Genomic DNA, 24,410 nt, shown 5'->3' on the forward strand with positions numbered 1-24,410 from the left:
GCCTTAGTGGCAACTAAACCAATCTTGGGCTTAGCTCGCTCGGCCGTGAGACCCTCGTGTCGAGGGGTACGGCTCCAATTTACCGAATGATCTCGAGAACCCGCCTTAAATGATCAATCCTGTCGCGTTTTATTGCATCGCATCCTCGAATCTCCAAAGGCGTGATGTCGATTTAATTACTCGAACAAAAGGATGCTGCTTTATTTCACATGGAACCCATATATTAATCCAGCTTTCCGTTTGCCATGATATATTTCCATATGGGACACGAGGAGGGTTCCACAGAATCCACCCCCGTCGGGGGCCACGTTTGCCCTCTTTTTCCCCGTGCAACTCGCTCATCGACATATTGGAAGCATCGTCAATTTTTCCACGTGATCGCTGACGGCCCCACTCGCCCTCTCTCGAGCACGAACGAGTGCACGAGTGTACGAGTGTACGCCGGCTGGTCTCTCTTTTTCGAGCGGTTACGAGGGAAAGGAGAAAGATATACATATATATAAAGAGAGAGAGAAAGAGAGAGAGAGAAAAGAGCGGAAGATCGGTTGTTTTTCATATCGAAGCAGGCACCACGCGCCTCGTTGAACCTCGTTGCGGGCCACTTTTTCGACAAATCGGGTGGAAAGCTGCGCCATTAGCCGCGCGTATGTCGCTGACAAATCATATAAATGACGACTCTCGACGAAACGTGTCCTAGCCGCGGACCGCAGCACCAGCGACCCAACCAACCCCGATGCCCCCGTAATCAGACAAATTGTGACGCGAACAGAGGAGGAATCCCGCGTGCCTCCCATCCTCTCTCCCCATTTTCCACGTCGAGAACCGTTTTCCAAAAAAAAAAGGAAGAAGAAAAAAACGTTACTCGATCGTCACCGCCCCTCTCGACCCTTCTCGAATTCGCCTTCGAGTAGAGGCGATCCTCATCGAGATAACAATATGCTGAATTCTCTTCCCCTCCTTCCTTCCTCGCGCACGCCTACCACTTAACCACCTCGGCGAAAAGCATCAGAGACGATGAAAGAATTCGCCTCCCTATGTAGGTGGTGCCGACGGAATCTTATTGTGGATGTTATTAAATTCTCGCTCGATCTCCAGCCACGTTATTCCGTAGACAATCGACGTGTCCGGCACAATGCTGCGAACGGGAACGGCACTGCCCTATTATTCGTGGACATTGTCCAGGTGAACTGGCCCTTACTTGGGCGTTGCAGGAGGTCAAGCCCCGGAAGTGATTCGACAATGAGCCACATTATGCTCAACCCTCTTCCTCCTCCCTTCCCTTCATCTTCTTTTCCTCTCGATTCCTACCACGGCTCTCTCAATATGTGTATACATATATATATATTAACTCGGCCGCGTTTTCCATCTTTCAATTCACGAATCGAACGCGAACCATCTCTCCTGTACGCGAATCTCGTATTATATTCGTGGAATCTGTCGGGGCCACGGATAGGAAAGGTGGCACGGCGACCTTCGCTTTCTCAAGGCGTAGAGTTACCCGATGATTTTTTTCGTCGCAATTTGAATATGAAATTGGAGAAAGAAATGTTTCGTGGGGGAAACAAGTGACAATCAGCGGCGCGGGATATATGCGGGGCATTGTGGGGCCCGGTCGGGACACGAAGAGCACCCCTCGATCGGTCAGTGGGGTCATCTGTGCGAATTTACCGGTCGTGACGAACGGGGTGTAAACGCGAAATTTCGCACCCCTCGCATGGGGTAGAACGTCCTTTTTCTTGAAGGAAGGGGGTAGTAGCGCACTTTGCTCGAAGGAAGACTTTACTGGCGCTTTCTCTGCCTCTGGATTTTTCGTCGCTTGCAAAGGGAATAAAAAAACGCGACGAGGAGCTCGGTCGACGAGAGGAAATGGGGCGATGAAAAGGAGAAAACCGAAATGCATGATGCATACGTTACACACGTTGGCCAAAAATGCGAGGGACTATTTTTGGCTAACTAGCCCTTTTCTCGGGGATCGGGTTTTTGATTGATGGGATTGGGCCAGGCTTGTTCGCGGCTGCACCTTCTCCTATTATGCTAATAAAGCTTAGATACAACTTGGCACGGTTTGAATAGTGTAACGTGTGTATTTTGACATTTAAATTTACTGGCAACGAGTTTCTGTCCCGCCCCATACGTTGCGTTACATTCAGTTAACTCGGTTTTATTGAAAAGTTGTGAAGGTGCTCACAAATTGCTCGCAAATTTTCTGAAAGGGATTCGATTAATTATTTCTTCGTATAGATTCGTTGCCAATTCTACCTTATACGATTTAAAAAATAATCTACTGTGCAAAGAAAAAAAAAAAAATGAAATTAAGAAAAGATTTCTTAAATAACACAATATTTCATCTCGATTCATCATCTTAAATAAGATCTTTGTACAACGTGGTGTTGTCGATAAATTCCTCCTCTGTGTGTACTTTTGCCGAAACGAGCACGCGTCGCGCGAGATTCAACTGCTATATAAGGCTTTAACTGGCCTTTCTTTCTGTCAAACCAGCTGTAAACCGGCCTCTTCTCTCCTGGGCTCGAACCACCCCATCTCCCCGCTTCTCGTTTCTCTGGGGTGGCGAAACGCGGAGGGTGATAAATCTCGTCCGCTCGTTACCCCACTATCTGTCGATAATAGACATAACAGACACGTGTTGCCCGGTCGTCAAGCTGACCCCGCTGTCCCGTACAATGGAGACGCGTCGGAATCGGAATCATCGTCTTCAAAGAAGAGCTATCGCTCCTTGCACTCTCGTTTCTCCAGAGTCTCTCCAGAGTTCCTTGCCCACCCTTCGACCAGCTACGATTCACTATCCCTCGACCAAACGTTAAAGACCGTCTAAAAAAGGAAAGAAAAAGAAGAAGAAAAGAAAGAAAAAGAAAATCCCTCGACCGACCTTCGAGTAACTCGTCGAATGGGTTTCGAAATTTCGCATTTTCGATTCTCGTGATCTGAAATTCCGCGAATCGTCGCGAGACAGAATTCATTGCCAAGCGCAATATCTGGAACGTTGTCCACGTACGACGAACGAGAATTAAAATTTTACGATTTGATAACTAACAGCGGGTCGCCTTCTTGGTTTCTCATTGTCGCCGCGTTTCACCTCTCTCCTCCCCTTGTCCTTTGTTCTCTCACTCTCTCTCTCTCTCTGTTTCTATCTCTCTTGGCACAGCATGTCTTTCTCCTCCGTTCGGGGTTGCAGTTTCATGGGGTTGATGGCGCTACAGACGCCGGATAGGGCCTCCGCCGTGTGTAGGAAGCCGTTCCTCGTTTTCGTCGGCGTGAACTTAATTGAACTTGTTCGCTAACTCATAACGAGAAGTCGAGCAAGTGCCCTCCTGGTTATAATTTACGGGAAACAATCGCCGCCTTTGATGTCCCGACGATTGTCCACACCGGAGGAGGAACTGTGACACGAAGGAACGAGTAGCGGATCTTTCTTCTCAGATTTACCTTTACCTTGCCCGTTTGCCAAATCTCTCCTTGCTTGTTTCGAGTCGATTCTGCTCGAATGGAGGAAAATTTTGAGAGAAAAAGTTGAACATTCGATGGAACGCTGGATGGAACGAATCCGAAGACGAATTTTTCGAGAAGAGGATTTCACCTCGTGGAATTATTTAAAAATTCGATTGTTAAAATTGCACGGATCGTTATATTTAACTCGATCAAGTTTCCTAGCTATCAATTAAAAATGAGCAATCGCACAATGAACGCGTACGATTAAACGCAGCCACCCACGTTATTTGTAATATTTATCGATGACGCGCGTCCCGCTCGCCGCATTGAAAACGTAAACTCAATATCCCAACCCTGAATCGACAAGCAATCAATGGCAATCATTGTTTTCCACTAGCCTAGAAAAAAAAAAAAAAAAAAAGAAAAAAAAGAAACCGTATTTCGATACGCGCTCACGAATGTTTAATCGCTTCAATGATTTTCGGCTGCCATGTTGAAATTACATCGTCGCGAGCAATAATAAAACCGATCGAAAATCATTCTTTCGTATCGACATTCCCCTCTCTTTCTCCATATTATTCTCCAGACTCGAATTCCTCTTGATTTCGGCTAATTCGATAATTGAAATTAACAACAAGTTGGGGATATTTCCTTACGAGATTTTAACGCTTCAGAATTATTCGAAAATTTCTCTCGTTCGTTTCAAGGAATCCAAAGGTGTTCAAGCTATTCTTTTCATTGGCCGCCATTGTTGAGAAAAAAAATCGCAAATATCCGCCGAATATTATAGCACATCGAGAACGAAAGCGATCACCGTCGCTCGATTACATCGATATTTCCTCCTCCCGGTTACGAGGAGGTTTAATATTCTGGATTATTGGGGATCGGTGGAAAATTGAAGCGGATCCGGGTGAATATCCATGGAACGATTTCGCACGTAGCTTCTACTTAGTCCCGAGATTGGCAGAATTTGGTACACGGGCGCACGGTTGACAGATTGTGCATACGAGCGCGCAGGTCCCGCCACAATGACCGAACTAATCTGGTCCGGTTCAGGAAGGTAGTCTAAGTTCAATATACACAGAAATACACCGAGGCCTGGAGGCGTTTCGTGTGTGCCTTCCACTATTGGCTTGCATTAATCACGAAGCCGTTCCAACCCGGGGGCAACAACGGGTTCCGGCGTCAACTTAATTGTCCCGCTCGTTTCGCCACGGATTCGTTAATTGGGATGCAGCGCTTTACGTGCGCTTTCTCTCCAACAATTGGATGTCACACTCCCCCTCCCTTCCATCTTGAAATCTTCTCCGTCACGGTCGTGGTACGTCGTCAACGATTGGACTTTGAAATCAGCAAAGAAATCTCCACGGAAGGAAAGGGAAATTTTGGAAATGAAAGGATCCGACACGTGGAAACGTCTTGTCGGATCTCCTTGCGAGATCTGTTTCGTGGAGCGAGAGATTTTTGGCAAATTTTCTGCCAGGCTAGCCTCTCTAATGATCGATCATATAAAGGGGCTGGCAGTGACGCGACTAGGATATAATTTATACCGCTAGATAGCGTGGAGGGTAGCTTCCCTTGGAACGCAGGAAAGAGAGAGAGAGATTGTGAGAGAAAGGCCGGTTCGGGGGTGGCATCTGCTGCGCGTTAGACACGGGTCGGAGGGCACCGTTTGCCTCGTCATTACTTAGTTTTGCTGTTAGTTTGCCGGCACGAGTCAAGTGGGTCAAGTACGGGGAAATATGTATCTAATCGGGGAGAAAAAAAGAAAAAGAAAAAAAGTCTGTCGTGCTTCTTTGAATTGCGTATGAATTGACGTAAAACCGTAATGGAGACCAACCTTGAAAGTATGTCTTCTCGTTCGTTCTCGGCTCTTACTCACCCGTGTGTATTCTTTATCGTTTCCCGTGTTTGAACAGAAAACTCGATTGTCTTTGCACGTAAGTGGACACAGCCGCGCGATTAATCACCGATATCCCACCGCTTGTATAATTGCAAACTCTGATTTACGATTCGTGACTCGTGTGCTTCGTCTCTTTATCGCTCGCGCGTTTGCCTATCAAAAATGTAATTAAACGTGGTCTGTCGGCTCGATATCGGTCTCGTTCGAATTTCATTTGGAAATTCTATTGATCGTGACGCTGGTTTTCCTCCAACGACAAGCTCGATAAAATAATTCCTCCGACGATCGAAGGACTCGGACGATCGAGGAGCGTGGCCCGTTCACGAATTTCTGTCATTCTATTTTTTACGATTAATCTCGCTCGGTGCGATCCTTCTATGGAATGTTTTATTTTCTTTTTTTTTTTTCTTCCACTATTTTTCCTTCCACACACGAAGATATAACAAATCGAGAAAATATCTTTGAAAGATTTGCAAGTACGAGGAAAGAAATTAATAATCGCGGGCCAATTAAGGGTGGCAGGGGGGCTTCGACAGTAGGCGTGAATCGTCTACGATCTCCTTGGAGGAGGGGGTTTAAACTAAGAGGAAATTAAGCAAAGATGTCGCCACGGCTAATTCGGGTGGGGCGCGGATACGACGACGCCTGGAATCGTAAACAGTCCTGTTATTTAGGGGATGATAATTGACCGTTTCTCTCCCTCCCCGCCGCGCGACGCCCAACGAATTTCTCGAAACTCTGGGAAATTCACCGGTGCGCGCGCGGGGCACACGATGTTTACGAGCCCCTCTCTCTCTCTTTCGCCCCGTTGTCGATCGACCGGGGGATGAAAATGGAATTCGATACGCCATTGTTGCGTCACACAACGATAATCACGGCTCGCTGTCGCCAATTTCGATCTACCGCGATCGCGGCCGTGACTCTGCTCGATTCAAGAGGATTCCATCTTTTATTGTCCGCCGTATAAATGTTAGTTGGTATTCTCTGGAATTAATGAGCGACCAACGCTCGGTATAAATTTTATCAACGGAATTAATCGTATTGGAAAATAAAATTAATTGATCGTGGAGAAATTTTGACAATATTATATTAAAGAACGAGTTCAACAAGATTAATCTTCCGTTAAATTTGTTCGAAATAAATTAAGTGCGTTATAAAAAATATTGACAAAATTATATTGCGAAGAATGAACAAAATTTTGACGAAATTATACATTATGAAATGAACTTATTTAGAAGGGTTTATTAATCGCTTATTATTTATTATAAATCGGTTTTTGTTCTTTTTTTCTTTTTTTGGAGGGAGTTAAACGAAGAGCAGTGTTATGGAAAAATTTTGACAAAATTATAGAGGGGATTGAATCGAAAATATCGCGATGCCTCGAAGTTGACGAATCAGGAAAGTTGCGAGGTCGGTTTTCCAGGAGGTGGAGGACACGCTGTGTCGGCTAAAAGCATTTTTGCGTCGGCCATCACGGTACTATCATATGCTATCGATCCACTTTATTCATAACTTTCGTCCCTCGTTACCACGTTGAAACGGGCCTCTCTTTCCCTCCGCCCATTCTCTCTTTCCTCCTTTCTGCGGCTGTTATAGTTTTACATTAAAATTACGGGAGGAAAAATTACGCTTTTCATTTATTTTTACATTCGATGTACGTCCGTACCGATACATTTTTCCTTTCACGATTATTGGACCATCGAGCCATTAAAAATACAAAGTGTTCCATTTGTAACAATTACTCTCAAATCTTCTCGTTATTCCGAAAAAAATGTTTCAAGTAAAATCTACTTTCGTTTCGAAAAAAAGACGTAATTCGATTTGAATCACTTTTTTTTTTTTAATGCGAAAAATTACTCATAGCGAGATCACTCCATCAATTTAAAACAATTTGAAACAGCATTAAACTCTAAATTTTCTAACTTTCACCAAGAAACACGGTGAAAATTAATAGATTTAATTTCGTCCAAAGATTCAAATCTTATCTTGCAAAATAATATTTCAAAAAAAAAGAAAAGAATCGACACGAGGAGATCCAGGTGACTCGGACACACGATGTCTTAATTTGTGAATGGACACGTTCCACGTCGTGAATACCGTCCCTTCGAACCAGCAGATAGAAACGTCGAATTCAACGATTGGAAGATCACGATGGTTCGAGGAAGATCCTCGTGAAAAACGTGGAAAACGACGCGGAACCTCGCTGATTATGAGGGTCCATTGAGAAGAGGGAGGATCTGTCGCGCTGTCTGCCCAAGCCTCCTTTCTCGTTCTCGGATATTTTGGGTAAAATCCAGCCGACGTGGATCTCTCTCTCTCTCTCTCTCGTCGGCTCGGTTTTGTTGGAGGTGTGAGATTACAAAGGATGAAAAAGAGGAGAGATCGCGTGGTGTTTTGTGCGAGGACGACCCGAGCGGGGGCCCCATGCCGAGGAAACCCCGTGTGCCCCGCACACAACGGTTTCGGACGCGTCTTGTCCGCCTCTTGTCGCCTCTTCTTCCGAATTCTCCTTCCTTTCTTTCTTCACTCGCCGGCGGATTCCCTGTCCGCTCGAGCGGACAAATTAGATCCCGAAAAGATTTTCTCCGCCGCGAATACTTTAAACGAGCACCACCAAACTTGGGAAACTTGAACTCGAGAGGAAAGTTTCAATTTACGGGGATGGGTTTGTAGGCATTTGGGTCGGGTGAAATATATATATATTTCTCCTCTCCGTCGTCTTTAATTAAACCAAAGTAGTAAGAGAAGTAAGAAATAAACACCGGATATACGATGTACGAGCTACTTTTTTCTTCTTTTTTTTTTTTTGTATTGTATTTAAGAAAAAAGTTTCACTCGCTTCACTTGTTATTACACATAATATGAATAATAATTCATTCCTTCTTGTTTTTCTTTCTTTTTTTCTTTTTTTTTTATAACACGAGGAAACGAAATCGCACGCATAATCCATCGAATACATATTTTCTTCGACTACTTTTCCCCCCCTCGTGTGAAAGTGAACGACGCCGACATTCAATTATCATCGTTGCCCTCGAGCCGTCGAACTGTGAATATCGCTCAGTGTTCCACAGAGGATGGAAGGAAGGTTCGTGAAGAGAGAGAGAGGAGAAAAAAAAACAAGGAAAAAAAAAAGAAGAAAAAAAAAAAGAAATCAGCAGAAACACCGGGGATGTAATTAAAATGGTCGCGCATTTCTGCCAATTTTAGCAATTTCGCGGCGACGCGCGCGGCGTGCCGTTAAAGAGGCTCAAGGAATCATGCAATTATAATTTATTCGCGTGTCGACCGTCGACTCGGTCTCTCCCCCCCTTCTCTCCACCATTCCTCCTCCTCCTCCTCCTCTGCCTTTTCCCATTTAACTCGTATTTTCCTTTGACTCTCTTTCCAACCTTTGCCGGTGTTCCTCTGTTATTGTGCGGAAGATAATGCGCGCGGCCTCGGTAATTAATTCCTCCTCGATTCGATAAAGGGGAAACAAATGTCCCCGCCTCCCCCCATCCCCCACCTCACTCCCGAAGTCGAAGTCAGACGTCCAAATTTTTCGAGTGTTTCTTCTCTCGGATCCGTCGGTAAAAATGGACGCTTGTATTTCGCTTTTAATTTCAAAGAGGCCCCCGATCCTTAATGCCCGTTCCGGTTGCGAGCGGAGAGAACCCACCGCTCTTGGAACCCGAAGGGAGCCCGCCGACGCTTTCTGCGCCACGATTATGGGAATAAACGAGATCCTCCACGAGGCTAGACAAATCTGTCCTACGAATTGTTAGCACATGTCCGTGTCCGCCGACAAAGAGAGATGGAAATCCCCGCTGCGAGGTTCGCCGTGTGTCGGTTGACACAACACTTGGCTTCTTCAAAATTCAGGGATCGATCGATTCTTCTTCTTTTTTTAATTCGAATAAATTTGAGACGATAATTTTTCAAGAATCGAGAAATCTTAAGTACGCTCGTTTACCTTTTCTTGTTACACAGAATACAAAATAATTATCTTTTTCTACGAAAATAAAATTTTATAGGAAGATAGGATTAAATGACTGTCAACTGTTGGATAAAAGGTAATAATGCTCTGTTGAATCGACATCTCAAGAGAGAGAAAAAGAAAAAGAAAAAGAGGAAAAAGTGTAAAGCATTTACGCGTTAGAGAGTGAGAGATCCCCCTTAAAGGCGAAGTGGGAATTTTAACAAGTTTCCATTCTCCTCCCGCAGAAATGCTCTTTGCTGCGCGAATAAGTAGCAAAGTTGGCGCATCGTAGTGAAAGGTGTCACTCGCGTGAGATCCTAATCTGTCGCGTTGCATAGCCTGGAAGTCCTATTGTGGCAGCTCGTTCGTGCCCATCTTCGAAAAACTCTCCTTAGCCCGGTAGCTAAACTGGCCATTATGAGCCGCGTACGAATCGCGCCATCTCGCTTTCCTTCCTTTTCTTCCTTTCTTTCCAAACTGTCCCACTTCTTATTCAGGCATTATAGGGTATTACTAGTCGGCCGTCCCTACCTGAGCCGATGCGACGATCAATGATACTCGTCTTTGGTAATCGTTCCAGACATCAAGAAAATGGAAAATCTGGCGCAACGATCTCTCCAACAAATCATCGTCAATATTATTTTTACGAAATCTTAGATATTTCCTTTACGGAACGTACGTTTTAAACTTACTTATCATTTGATTCGACGTTCCTCGAATTTTAATGATTCATCAGAAGAATTGGCAAGGAATTGGCAAACGTAGCAATAATCGAAAATAACGAAAATCCACTTTGGTGTGCGAGCGTGACAGCGAGAAGCTACAATCAGAGCAAAAGTGTCAAGGCGTGAATAAATATTTCTTACGAGTTCATCCCCATGTTTCTCCAGAGTTTACTCCTACCTGAGATTATCCGGGATGGACAAATTTTTCCTTGGGAAGCAACTCTTCCCAAGGCTGCCACTACTACTACTACTATTTGCCAATGCGTGCATTACTTACCTGCAAGGTAGACCGCTTTATCCACCTGCGAGATTCATTGATTTTTATGGGTGCACCTAGTTGTACTCGTTACCGGCAGGTGGTAGGGTAAAACCGACCAACGGACCCCCGCGGCGAAACTCACTCAGATATCTGTGATAAGGGAACGTTGAAAATACCTTTTCTATTTTTACAGAGAGAGATAGAGAGAGAGAGAGAAAAAGTTCTCGTTGATAAAATATAATTAAAAACCAAATAATTTTACCGATTTACAATCCTATTAATTCGATTCGAATTTTTCATTTCAATGACAAGATTATACTTTCGATTTTTTTTTAATTAAATAAAAGCCAACCATTTAAGTTATTACGAAAGAAAAGATTAATCGGGGATCGATACGTGACATTTTCATACGCACATTTTCCTTTTCCAAGTACAATGGACAAACGAGATCCCCGACGTGGAAGTGTGAAATGTGTTTAGAGGCGGGAGGGTGAGAATTGGCCGGGGAAGGTATCGAAAGGCGGGCCGTCCAGGGGCGTATCAGGGTGAGACGCTTGGCCGGCCAAGCGTCTCGGTGCGTATCGTGGCCGCGCAAGACAATTGAAAAAATCACTTGTCTCGCCCTAAAAGTAGGGAGAGTGAGAGAATACACCCCTAGATGGATGCTGGAGACTGGGTGTGATGAGAGGGCGATATATATATATATATATATATATCCGTTAAACGCAACACCCCGGATCCAAAACATTGCGGTCACGAAGTTCTGAAACTGTTTTCCGCACGTGCACCGGGCCGCGTTGCACCCTGAATAGAAATGGATCGTTTCTTAATGACACTCGAACGCGTTTGTAGCCACGTCGGGCGCAAGGTGGATTAAGTTAGAGAGAGAGAGTAAAAAAGAAGAACGAACGTTTACAGGGGGTATACAATAAGAAAAATAATTTTTTCCAGGTTCGTACGGCCGGAAGCGGGGTGAGGGGGTGGTTGGACGCATCCCACGAGACGAATAATTGGTTGAAGTACGTTCGAAGCACTAGCAGCCCGCACGCGGTTAACATGCGACATGTGCTCATCGGTGGACAGGTATAATTAAATATTTGAGGAAGGAATAAAGAAAAGGAAAAATAAAAATTGTGACTTTTCCGTCAGCCAAACAATTAAAGCGATCATTGTGATAAACTCGAATCGAGTTTCTCCCGATTTCCATTTCCGAGCTTCGATAATTGTTTTACAAGCAACGGTATAGCAAGTTGGCGCGTGGCACGTTTGGTATTGACCACTAACGTATTCGGTTTTCGACTGCGCAACTGGACACCGGATCGACAGTTGCAGTTAATAGGAAGGAATAATTATACGGTGTCAGACACAGTCGTAGTTAATTCCACGTGTGCCGGTGAAACTGAATGTAAGAAAGAAAGAAAAAAAAAAAAAGAAAAAAGGAAAAAAAAAAAAAGAAAAGGTGCAGCAACGCTGCCACGTTTCTCGTGACTTGCTAATGAGACGACGATGGAACGGAAACAAACGCGGCCAAGTTTGTAGATTTACGTTTAGATTTGTAACTGCCAAATGCACCGCTTCAAAATTTCAACTTTGTTGCTCTTTCGCACGCAACTTTCCTATCCGCCAATTTCATCTTCTCGATAATTCACGATACGTAGAGCAAGAAAAAAGATTTTCATTTGCCAATTTTTCAAAAACGTTATTATACTTAATTTATATATAATTATATATATTCGTTTTGGTATTATTTTGAAAAAAAAAAAAGAACAGGCATAGAGTTTCAAAGAAGAACAATATTTCTTAATTATCGAGAAACCGTATGTATGATTTTTGGATAATGATCCGATAAATGACAAAAAGACAATGGAGGTCACGGTGTCAATTCGGGGTACGATCCCATCCTTTGGACTTTCCGTCCATGTGAACCACGGCACATGGTGTTGGGCCGCGTTGTGGGCGCTCCCTAAGCTGCGTGTATACAGGGTGTTTAGTTATTAAGTCACCCTACGGGGTCGTTTCGGTGTGACTTCCTATACGCCCCGCTCGCAATCGGTGTGGGAATGGGGAGGGGATCCTCTATCAGAACCCTACGGAATCGCCGTTGTAATGACTTTTCGGGGGCCTCCTCACGATACCATAAAGATCCTTTCATTGCTTCCGACTGTTATGGACTCGATGGAAAATTTGTGTCGTTCAAAAGCGCGATATTTAACGAACGATGTTGGAACGAAATTTTTATCACGATTCAAATGTTTTCCGTTTCATTCGAAATAATTCGCTCGCCAATGCTTCGCTTCAACGGATCTCGATGTAATTCTTCTTCTTCTTCTTCTTCTTCGAGCGGTACTCGAGATTATTATTCGAACCAGGCCGAGATAATTCGCGATGAAAGGTAACAAAAGTGATGAGGGGTCGGAGGATTCAAGGGTGTCATTGTCCGCAGATGGTGTACGAGGCGGTGAGGGACATTGCGGCGGGTGAAGAGCTTCTTCTCGGTGTTCGAGAACCTCTTCAGCTTCAGGACATGCTCGGCGAGAATACGACCGAGGATCGAAGCGACCGAGAGACCGGTGAGTATCAAACGCGATGCGATCACCAATTATCCTAGTTATTAATCTACCTCTCTCTCCCAACGTCCCTTCGATCGACCATCTATTAAACTAAGAACCGGTTATGCGAACAAAACCGTAATTCGGGTGTTGATACAATCGTTGGAAACATAGTGATTATCCAATCTTTTCAAGATTATTTCTTTTCGCGCTATTTTTTTTAACACTTTGAAAAGAATCCGAATGACTTTAGAATTTACAATAAAATATTGAATCAAATTAAACTAAAAATTCAATTATACAATCCATCGATTCGAATTAAAAATTTCTTTAAAAAAAATGGAATTCTAAAAATTTGTATTTTCGTGAAACGAAAGTTCTACCACGTGAATGTTCGCCAACTGACGGGGGGCGGAAGCACGGGGTAATCGAACAAATGATCAAGCCCATTAAAATATTCCCGATCGTGGTGTACACAAGCTGGCTTTACGACTTTTCGGGCCGATACACATCGTGACTCGTGCCCACTTGCGTACGCAGAGAAGGGGGAGGGGGCAGGTGTCTTCGAAAAAGGCGGAATTATCCCTCTGTGATGCGAGGGAGGGCAGAGGGTAAATCGTGAATCGTTGGCTGCACGAGCTGTGCTCGTCATGCACCCGTGATTCTGGCGTGATTCACCTGGTCGGCCGTTGCGTATTTAACCCCTTTTTCGAAGGTAATAAGCATTGATTATCTCGAGATAGACGCACTCGTGCCGCGTGCGTTGTTGTACCTCGCCTCCACTCCCCTCTCCCCTCCCCGCTTAGTACGTCGCTTTAAATTTCAATTCGGATCCTCATTCGTTTCACATTCTCCGTCGTCTTCGCGAAGGAGAAAGTTTGAAGAACGTTCGAGGAGCGATGGGGAGAGGAGTGTGTTGCCATCCAAGGGGATCGTTTATCTTCGATTTTCATTAGATGAAGCGCGATGAAATATATATATATATATATTCGAGACATTTTCGAGGAGGGTTCCCACCTCAGCAGTGCCCGGCTGCTCGACAATTATCTGGTTGTAACTCGTGCACGATGGTCAGGATTCGGATGACTGGCTGAGATTAAATGGGGAGGGAGGGGGTTTATACGCGACACCCCGCCCAGATGTCGCGGTAATTAAAACCGGGATTATTATGAAAGTTGGAGGAGGCGGCGAGGTGTCTACGGTTAATTCGCCCACGATTTTTACTCGTAATTTTCGCCTACCAATCGTAAACGTCTCCTCCGAAGACAGAAGACACGTTCTTAATTAAATCGGCCTTCCTCCCCTCCGGCCAATTAAAATCTCCAACCCGATATTTTCCATAACTCTTGTAAATCGTTTATTCTACGAGTAGAAGGGAGACGGGGAGAAATTTCTCTCGATTTCGTTCGGGAAAATGGTTTTAACTTGGCAAGATAAAAATTTTATCACGATAATGTGAAATATATATTCATATATGCGTGGAAAAATATATTTTACGCGTCTAATAATTCGAAAGTACACGTGTTTCCCTCCTCCTCCTCCTCCTTTCAAAAGATTATAACAACCGAAGAAAAAGTGGTGGCCATAAAACATACACGGGAAAAATGGTGGAACAGTATCGCCGTTAATCCGAGGGAGCCATTTTTACGAGAAATCCCTGGCAATCTGGTGCGTGCAGCGAGAATAATGATGTCAAACAAACGGCGTTACACCCCGTACGCCGGCAACCCTTGCGAGGGACATCTCCGCTCCTTCTTCCGTCACCCTTGAGCGGATCATTTTTTTTTTTCACGGGGAACGAAGGGAATCGCTTTAACGCGACGAATGAACGGGGGCGAGCGTATGCATGGGATCGCGTTAAATAAACGGTGACAAAATCTTCTTTATTCGCTCGGGAAACAGTTTTTTTTTTTTTCGCGTTTACACGCTTCCTCTCTCTACAGAGTTAAAAAAAAAAAAAAAAAAAAAGAATGTCGATACATCCAGGGATGATGCTTTCGGGCATATAACCGGTTTTTATTTGCTGCTCCATTGTTTTCATCGTCTCTCGATAAGCGAACGAAACTGGCCTCCGTTAGACGTGTATGCATAGCGAGAACGATTTTCTTCAATACGAATCAATACGATTTGAAGAATTTACGATTTGAAATTATCTAACTGGTTAAAATATCGATTGTTCAAAAATGTACAGCGGTGCCTTTGGTATAATAACACGTAATTCTTTCTAATATGTGATTTTTCTTAAAATTTCTTTAATATACTACTTGATTTCTACTCGAACAAAAATATTAAAAATGCTATTCTTCGTTTATCCATCATAAAAAAAGGCAAGGATCGATCCTTTTACATTTTATATCGAGAGTCCTTTCTGAAAAATGATTTTATTAAAATAAACAAATATGAATAAAAAAAAAGAAATAGGGGAAACATCGAGTCTATAACTCGATAACAGTTAGCCGTGATTCTTGGCCGAATGACGAGCTATAGGTCGTTTTATGATACCGAGACAGGCGCATTTTTTTCGCCTATTCGGTAAACCACGTTTGCACGAGGCAACAACAACGCTATCGAGGGGGGCAGGGCAGGGGGAGGAGGCGTAGATACAACTGGCGACTGGCAGTTAACAGTGAGTTATGGTTTTGATTTTTCGCGGCGCCCAATTTTTCGCCCTTTACAACGCCACTTTTTTTCGTCTCTTTGGCCACGAGACGCATCTCTTTCCCGCTTCGGATGGCTCTATTTAGGGTCGTTGATAATTTATGGCCTGGTATTGTCGATTAACACGCGCGTAACCTGGCCTGAGAGAGAAGAGAGAACAGAGAAAAAGAGAAAGAGAGAGAGAGAGAAAAGGAAAAGGGTACAGTTTGAAAGAAAAAAAAAAAGGGGGTATCCGTGCTTAAAAGGGCACGCGACGCTGTTTTCGAAGGGGGTGGAGCGCGCGTGGAGGGCGGGTGAAAATGGGTGACAACCCTATCTGATTCACCGAACTAATGACACGTCCTGTTTGACGTTTCACTCGCGTTTCAACCCTTGTTACAACAATTTACAATTCTTCTGGAATTTGTAAATGTGAATTGTCGAATTGTCTCGAGAGTCCACTTGAAAGTGAAACTCTCGAGAACTGGATTGGAGAGTATTTTTTTTTTTTTTTTATAAATGAGAGAAAATATTGTGTCGAGAGATTAAAAAATGCATTTAGAAGAAATATATTAATCAAAGGTACATCGAATTATTCGCGTTCTTTGGAATTGTTCTTCGTCGAAGCTTCATGAAGTTATATCGTTATTACATCAAATTAATGATGTTTTGATGTTTTGTCTAATATTTCATATTAATTTCCATTCAAGCGTTCCAATGATTATATAAAGTTCGTATTAAATTCCTTTGAAATTTGCAAAGTTATAAAGTTATACTCTTTAGAATTTTCTTTCCTTCGTTAAAAAGTTTGATGGTGTATAGAAGATTAGCATATTTTTCGATGGAGGGAATGTTGCTTCCGTTTCGAGTCAGTGTTTCGCATCAGTTCTTCGAGTCATCTACTTGACCCTGGTCTGTCACGACGCCACGGAAACATTGATTTCCGTTACTTTTTCCCATGCAATCGCCAACTGACACGGTTGCAGGGGGGTGTTGCCAGTGAATCCCACCTGTTGACTTTCCACGACGTTGCATTTTGCCAGGTTTTTTGTAATAATGTGATCGATATGTAACAACAACAATCATTTATTTTCTTTGCGAATAATATAATTATTATTCTCTCAAATTGTAAATTTAACTTTACCACGTGAATACGTTATTGAAGACTTTTCAAATTTATTTATTAGACAATTCAAATTTACAATATGAAAAACAATTTTTTTGATTAAATATGATAGATCAAACATTTGAAATTATGCCAGATACAAGAATCATCTATTTTTCTTCATTTCACGTTATTACAATTCTTGAGATTCTACAAACGGTGTGATTTAAATTTGTAAAAAAAAAAAAAAAAAAGAAAGTTCTCATTCAAATTTTTTCTCGAACCGTTGACATATTTTTCATCTCTCTCTATCGATCTATAGGGGGTAGGAGTTTTTTTTTTTCTTTCTTGTCTTTTGAAAGACCTCGTTTAGCAGATCGCGAGGTCGACCGCATCCTTCATTGTTTAAATTCACGTCGTGCCGCTTCAAATTAGTCCTGGATGGGGGAACGATTAACGTTCTATGGGGGGGTTAGTTGCGTGGCGAGGGGCGTAGTTGGTGGCGTAGGGGCTGTGCCCGGTTCCCATGAAGGTCCGTTGGGGGCCATCGCTCGACCATATGGTCGGACAAGTGTAGCGGCAGATTTAAATAACCGTTGGTGGACGGATATCTTTCTCAATTTTATAAGCCCAGCTAATATTCCATCCACCGTACGTACGTCGATTGCCTCTATTTTATCTTTTATCGTTTCCATTTCAATATGAAAATTCTTTAAAATCGTTTCGATCATTTTGTGCAAAATATTTTTTTCAGTCCGCAATTTTAAATCGATCTCTCTTTACAAGAATTCTTATTCGATTTAAAATACTAAAGAAAAATTTTACTTGAAAAATCGACACGTACATTTTTATGCAAACAGATAAATTTTAAAATTGTCTTCTCGTTATCCTTTTTCTTAAAATTAAATATTTTGCACAACTTTTTATCGAATGTCAGTACGCAAGATTAATTGGAAATAAGCACTGTTGGAAAATTCACTTTCGAACGCTACCTGTCTCGCCACCTTTTAGAGGGGGGTAAATAGGAGGTCTGACCGTTAGATCGGCCCGGAATCCCCGTCATTAAAAATTACACGCTGTCCCGTTCACGGCCTCCTGATTTTACCTGGCTGTCGGGGGTGAAGGAAGTCCGCAGGGGGCATAGAGAGCCTCACCTGCGATTGGTCGGACTCCGGCCTCGCCGTTTACCAATAGGAAGCGGTCCCCGGCACCCTGTTCGTGTTTTCAGTTGTGGGATAACGTGCCACCAGCTAACTGGTACATCATTGTACCTATTGTCTTCGCCGACTGCAGCATCGTGACCGAGTTGCGCGAGAAGAAGGCATTTTGTCGCGATCTTTGTGTCTCTGTTAATCCTCTTCTTGGTGGGGAATTTTTTGTCCGAAAGAAATTTCCTCCATTTATTTTTTTTTTCAAACAAATAGCGAAACGGTGTATGATAATTTCGCTCGTGGCGTGAAAAATTATTATTATTATTCCCATTTCAAGTGTCGAGATAATTTTTCTGTGTCATCGATTCTCTGTTCCATTAGAAATAGAAAAAAAAAAAAAAAAAAAAGAAAAAGGAAAGGAAAGGAACGATTTAGGACGGAGAAGGAAAGAAGAATGGTGAGTTCTTCCGAGCGGATAGATAAAACGATAGTGCCGGTTTGATTTAATAATTCAGGAACAATCGTGGCGTCCACTTGTCACGCCACTCTCCACTCGCGCTGGCTCCCCGCGCGATTCTCGATCACGTAATTCGCCCAACACCAGGACGGGTCACGTATCATCGTTCTCGGGGGTGTAATTTATAGAGCCGCAGCCGGTCACAATGTGGGACGGAATTATGACTTCCCAGACTGTCTCTGTTCCTCGCTGCCTCGTTTCACGTGCCTTTTCTTCTTTGTGCTTATAGCCTCGCAACACAGTGGAACCGTAGACGAGGACAAGGAGGACGAGGAGGAGGGCGAGACTAGATGCACCGTCTGCGACAAACCGTTTCAAGATATCGAATTGTAAGTAGCATAAAAAAAAAGAGAGAGAGAGAGAAAAAAAAACTCTCAATCTTTGTCATTTCTCTTGGAATAACCATTTTCAAAATTTTAATCTTCGCTTAAGCCCGTTCTCCGATTTCTCGGAGAATCGATAATTTGATATCTCGCTCTGATATCTATGCTTATTCCCGAACGCTTCTCTTTTAATCCTTGACACCTTTTATCGAGCAAAATTATTTATTATATCGTTGTTACGTTTATCGATAATCGTGGTGAAATCAATGTTGCAAAGCTTATGAAGGATTCGTGACTGGTCGCCACGTGTTTTTTTTCAAAATCAGATTGCGAGGATCGTCCTCTCTAATGATACATCGAAGCACGAATCGATGAATCACGATTAGATATAATTCCTCGTAACCGTGTATCGCTTCGATCGTTTAATCTATGCCAGATACGAATTTTTATATTTATAAATTGAAATATTAGAGGGGGGAAAGAAAGAAAAACAATAAATGGATGGAACGGTGTTGGGGATAATCGGTTCGATCGGTTTGATTCGACGGATAAATTGTTGGGTGGTAATGGACGAGATGGAGGAATCGAGAGGCGCGTTATCCACTCGAAATCTGAGCGTTGGCCGTGCACGGAAAAGAGGGGCCCCCGAGCACGCAAATCATTTCGAGGGTTGCTTTCGAGAATTACGATAGCTTTTTCAGGCTTGTTCGAGGCTGTTTGCGCGCCACCATTAAACGAAAAGTCAAATACTTGACCGATGCCCGAATCGTCGCGTGAAAGCTCGTGTTATTTACCTTCCAATCTCTTCCCACGATACGAAAGGATCCAGTTCTGATTAATATCACGCCAAAATCAAACTTTCTTTAATTAAAAATAAATACACATCTTTCTCCATATTTGCAATACTCTTCAATTTTCCTTCTCCTAGACAGAACGAGTTTGTAATTAAATCAATCTTAGGATATCTTTTTTATAAATATCTTAATAGATCTTTTTAACTCAGCTCGATCCAAATATCCCATCCCATAATTTATTCTTCCATATTATTTTATATTCACAATGCAACGTGTCTTATTTACCTCCTTTCATCGCCGAATGATATCTCGTCTAAAATAAAATAATAATAGTAAAAAAAAAAATAATTATCACCGTTGCATAACCGGGAGGAGAGGGGAGAGAGGGAGTGGTCCAATTTTGGACATCCATTTCGTCCCGTTCCGGCATCTGTTTCCCGGTTTGGCGGCAGACCGCGACACCAGCCGCTTCCGTGAGCCTCGGCTCGGCAGAGTCACCTGTTGTGGCACATAAAGTACGCGCGAGATCCGCATTCGGTTGCATCGAGCCACCCCCTTATGCATCATCGAAGGCGTCGCGTGCCCGCAGCTCATCTGGCACGGCGCACCGTCACCGTGAACCTACTATCTCACCACGAATAGGTTTCACGCGACACGTGTGTTCGAGGGTGTAAAATCAATGCCGGCCACCACACCATGGCACATCCTGTGACCATAACCCGTGCCCAACCTCGCGACACCCCGCGCTTACAACCAACCCAGCTTGCTTTGTCGATGTGTGTGTGTGTATATGTGTGTGTGTTCACCAACCCCCGACTGCCCGTGCCGCGGACACCTCTCTCTCTCTCACTCCATCCACCCTTCCTTCGTTCCCTTTCCTCCCTGTGTGAGTGTACCTACGATCACCACCCTCTTCCTTCGGGGGCGTGTGACCGTTATTACGCGAGAGCTTGTCCGCTGCCGCGCTACCGGAGTCACTTAGTCATCATCCTCGACTGCACCGAGCGCAGTCTTGGTCGGTGCGCTGCCCCGGATCGATTATATCTCGCCAACTTTCTTGCTCCGCTCCAACCGAGATTTCCAACGGATTACGTAGACGGGTTTCCCTTCCCTCTTCCTTCTTCTTTTACACTCCCTTCAAGGCGGAGTGCCTCTCTTCCTCTTAGAATAGTCGCTCCTCGATTCCTTTGATCCGGGTTTAAGAGAGTACGGAAGTGACAATCCAACGGGAGGGATGTTGATAAAAAGTGACGTTTCACGCGTGACGACATTCTCGTCGACTATTCTGCTTTCAGATTGGACAGCCATCTGATAACCTGTCACAGATACCCGGCGGAGCAGCATCGGTGCGACAATTGTCCCAGAGCGTACGCCTGGCGACCGTTGTTGGTACGCCACCGAGCGATCGTTCACGGTGATCTTCGGAACTACCCTTGCGAGAACTGTCCGAAGGTAAGCATCACCTTTGACACCCGACTAGCCACGAAACGACACGTCTCTCCCCTTGAGTAACATCTTCAAAGTTTCGCTAACAGTCGGACAAACCGCAGGTCTTCACGGACCCGTCCAATCTTCAGCGCCACATCCGGACCCATCACGTGGGCGCGAGGAGCCACGCGTGCACCGAGTGCGGCAAGACGTTCGCGACCAGCTCCGGGCTGAAGCAGCACACCCACATCCACAGCAGCGTGAAGCCGTTCCAGTGCGAGGTCTGCTTCAAGGCGTACACCCAGTTCTCCAATCTGTGCCGGCACAAGCGCATGCACGCCGATTGCCGTATGCAGATCAAGTGCGTGAAATGCGGCCAGTCGTTCAGCACGGTCACCTCGTTGTCCAAGCATAAGCGATTCTGCGACTCGACGCCACCTACCGGCCCGCCAGGCGCCATGCCGCAGTTGCCCACCCCGGCCCCCAGCCCTTTCCTCGTTTACCCCAGACCCCCGGTCAGCCTCCCCGGAGGTTTGCCCTTCTACCCGACCAGCCTGATGGGCCCCTACCCGGGAATCTTCCCCAACGCTCCCAATTTCTTGAACACCCCCCTCCTGTTCCCGCCCAAGGTCGAGGAAGCCGAGAAGAGGAGCGAGAGCCCGAAGAAGGAACGTTTCACCCCGCCAAGGGTTCTGCCGCAGCACAGCAAAGTGTCGCCGTCCACCGCCGAGGAGGCGACCTCCTCGTTCAGACCGTCTCCGGCCAGGCCGCCTGTCCAGCCGACCCCCGAGAGCGACGACCAAGACCCGTCCAAGAAACGGGAGATCGGAAGAGCGGGCAGCGAGAAGAAACCGGATCCCGAGCATACCGCGTCCACGACCACCGCGTCGTCCGCGAACGTCGAGGAGACGACGGATCAGCCGTTGGACCTCAGAGTGCAAACCAAGAAGCAGAGGACGAATTGCTCGAACGCGACGGCCGAGAGGAAGCCGAGTCGCAGCCCGTCCCCGGCCCCGGCTCGGGTCGAGGAGGTCCCGCCGCCCCCCGACCCTCCCAAGCCCGAGGAGGAGGGGGCCGCCTCCGTGCCGATGGAGGTCGACTCCAAGGACGTGGCGAGCAGCCCCCAGCTGAGGACCAGCCTGCCCGCCGAGCAACCGCCCACCAACACCCCGCCGCACATGGCGTACCCAAGACCCATCCACCCCATGTTCCTCGAGGCGATGTACCGCGGCCCGACCGGCTCGTTCCCCGGCTTCCCGGGCGGGCCCCCGCCCCCCGGTGGCGCCGCGCCCGAGTCCAGGCTGCTGCCGCCCCTGCCACCCTTCGGACCACCCCGCGGGCTTCCTTTTTTAGGGACGCTCATGAACGGGCTCAGCGGCGCTAGGCCTGGAGGCGGAGGATTCGACCTGCTCGCCAGGCCGCCGCTGGGGCCGTTCCCCGGCGTGAAACCGTTTCAGGAGGCGGTGATCGCGCCTCACCACCACCACCACCACCACCACGCCCACGGCAAGATGAAGGATCGGTACTCGTGCAAGTTTTGCGGCAAGGTGTTCCCCAGATCCGCAAACTTGACCAGACACCTGCGCACCCACACCGGCGAGCAACCGTACAAGTGCAAGTACTGCGAACGGTCGTTCAGCATCTCGAGCAACCTGCAACGGCACGTGAGAAACATCCACGACAAGCAGAGGCCGTTCAAGTGTCCCCTGTGCGAGAGATGTTTCGGCCAGCAGACGAACTTGGACCGGCATCTGAAGAAGCACGAGGCCGACGACGGGAGCGGTGTCGTTTCCGTGGCCGACTCGCCTGGGAGCAGCAACGAGAACGAGCGCGAGGACACTTACTTCGACGAGATCAGGTCGTTCATGGGCAAAGTGACTTACGGGGGTGAAGCTGGTTACGGATTGCCGCCCCATCCGGCCTATCTGCCCAGTCGGCTTCACGAGATGCACGAGTCCAAGATGGAGACGGAGTACGACGAGGACGAGGACAGCGAGGAAGGGGTGTCCCCCCTGGACGAGACGGATGGCATGTCCCCGGCCGAGACCAAGGAATCGGCAACCCCGCCGCCCCAGTACGATCTCAAGCTGAGGGAGAAGCAGGAACTGCTCAACAACAACACGGCCGAACCCGTGATCGAGATCTCCACATAGCTCGTTGGACGGATACCTTGAAGAGGATGAGGATGAAGATGATCGAGGATCGTGTTGCTCCAATCGTTGGACCGTCGTTATCCGAACCGTCTTCTTACGAAAATGTCTCCGAAGATGTAACTGTTAACATGATCGCACGTATATGTTATCGAGGAAGAGTCGGCCTTCGAAATCGCGTTTCGAAGTAGTAGTGAGAAAGAGAGAGTGATCGATCGAGTCGAACTTCCTTTCGAAGAAACGATGAAAAAAAAAAAAAGAAAAAAAAAGAGAAAAAGACGTTAAGGACGCTGAAGAAAAGTGCGTTTACGATGGATCCACACAAGACATTCTCAAGTCCCGGTGGACTCTTATTTTCCAAGTCTTTATTTTTTTTTTCTTTTTTTTCCCTCTTTTTTTCCTTTCGCACCGCAAAGAGTGAGAATCCAAGCGAGATCGAACGAAATTCACTGTACTTTCTCATACACGAGCAAAGAAAAAAAAAAAAGAGAACACACGTACACGTACACTTACACGTACACACGCATACACGGATACATATACATACATATTCACGTTCGTTGACGGGCAAGTTGTTCAATAGTGTAGTTCCTACAGGCTCGTTTCCATTGTACACACACGCGCACGCGTATAATTAATAATCGTTCGAACTTTTTTCTCCCATTTCCGCTCATCGACCTGAAAAATCGGTCGATCATCGTAGTATTATTTATTCATATTGCGAGTTACTTTGCGAGTGAAACTGTCTCGTACGAGAAGACAGGATCCGGATTCGAGTTTCTAAAACTCGATTTCCCTTCCCTAGTGATATATATATATATATATACATACATATATATACACATATTCGCACAGGACGATTTAATCGTGAAGCGAGATTCATGGATATTCGAAATCAGGCCTTCGTTAAACTCGAAGCCGAACGAGATGATTATTCAACGAACGTTTCTTATCTTTTTTTTTTTTGTTTTCCTTCTTCCTTTTTTTTTTTTTCGTTAGCTAGTAGCAATCGATTGTTGCAATCGTCGATCGGAAGTGTGAAAACCTCGTGCTCGAATAGATAGGAAAGGATAACGTAAATTCTGGCGTTAGTCGACGCGAAGCCAAAGCGACGAGGATGGATAATTAGCGAAACGAGCGTGTAATTAGAAGAGAAAGAGAGAGAGAGAGAGAGAGAGAGAGAGAGAGAGAGAGTAATATGAGAATCTGTGTACAAATTTCTATTAGGTGATAATAACGTTTGTAAAAAGAAAAAAAAAGAAGTTCTCCGTGATTTTTAATATATATATATATATATATATATATATATATATATATATATATATATATATATATATATATTATATATATATATAAATAGATATTATATATATATACATATGCATATATTATAAATATGATTGCGATCTTATCGATTTTAACGAATGAAGGATCATGAGAAGTACTTTGCGGGTAATTGTTACT

The 24,410-nt window shown here is 45.1% G+C and overlaps 1 protein-coding gene across 5 annotated transcripts in view; it reads left to right on the forward strand.

Moving 5' to 3' along the window:
• Positions 1-24,121, forward strand: part of LOC725792 (MDS1 and EVI1 complex locus protein EVI1-B-like) — a 65,119-nt gene extending 40,998 nt beyond the window's left edge. For 3 of the 5 annotated variants that reach the window (XM_026439645.1, XM_026439647.1, XM_006563878.3), the window contains exons 4-8: positions 11,244-11,375; positions 12,736-12,862; positions 18,481-18,580; positions 20,664-20,820; positions 20,904-24,121. In XM_026439645.1, the coding sequence (XP_026295430.1) occupies positions 11,244-11,375; positions 12,736-12,862; positions 18,481-18,580; positions 20,664-20,820; positions 20,904-22,949 (2,562 nt within the window). In that variant the 3' untranslated portion in view covers positions 22,950-24,121. The remainder of the gene's footprint in view (positions 1-11,243; positions 11,376-12,735; positions 12,863-18,480; positions 18,581-20,663; positions 20,821-20,903) is intronic. The other 2 variants (XM_026439646.1, XM_026439648.1) reach the window with 2 other exon arrangements.
• The last annotated feature ends 289 nt before the right edge of the window (positions 24,122-24,410 follow it).

Source organism: Apis mellifera, linkage group LG3, assembly GCF_003254395.2.
Source record: "Apis mellifera strain DH4 linkage group LG3, Amel_HAv3.1, whole genome shotgun sequence".
Taxonomy (NCBI): Eukaryota; Metazoa; Arthropoda; class Insecta; order Hymenoptera; family Apidae; genus Apis; species Apis mellifera.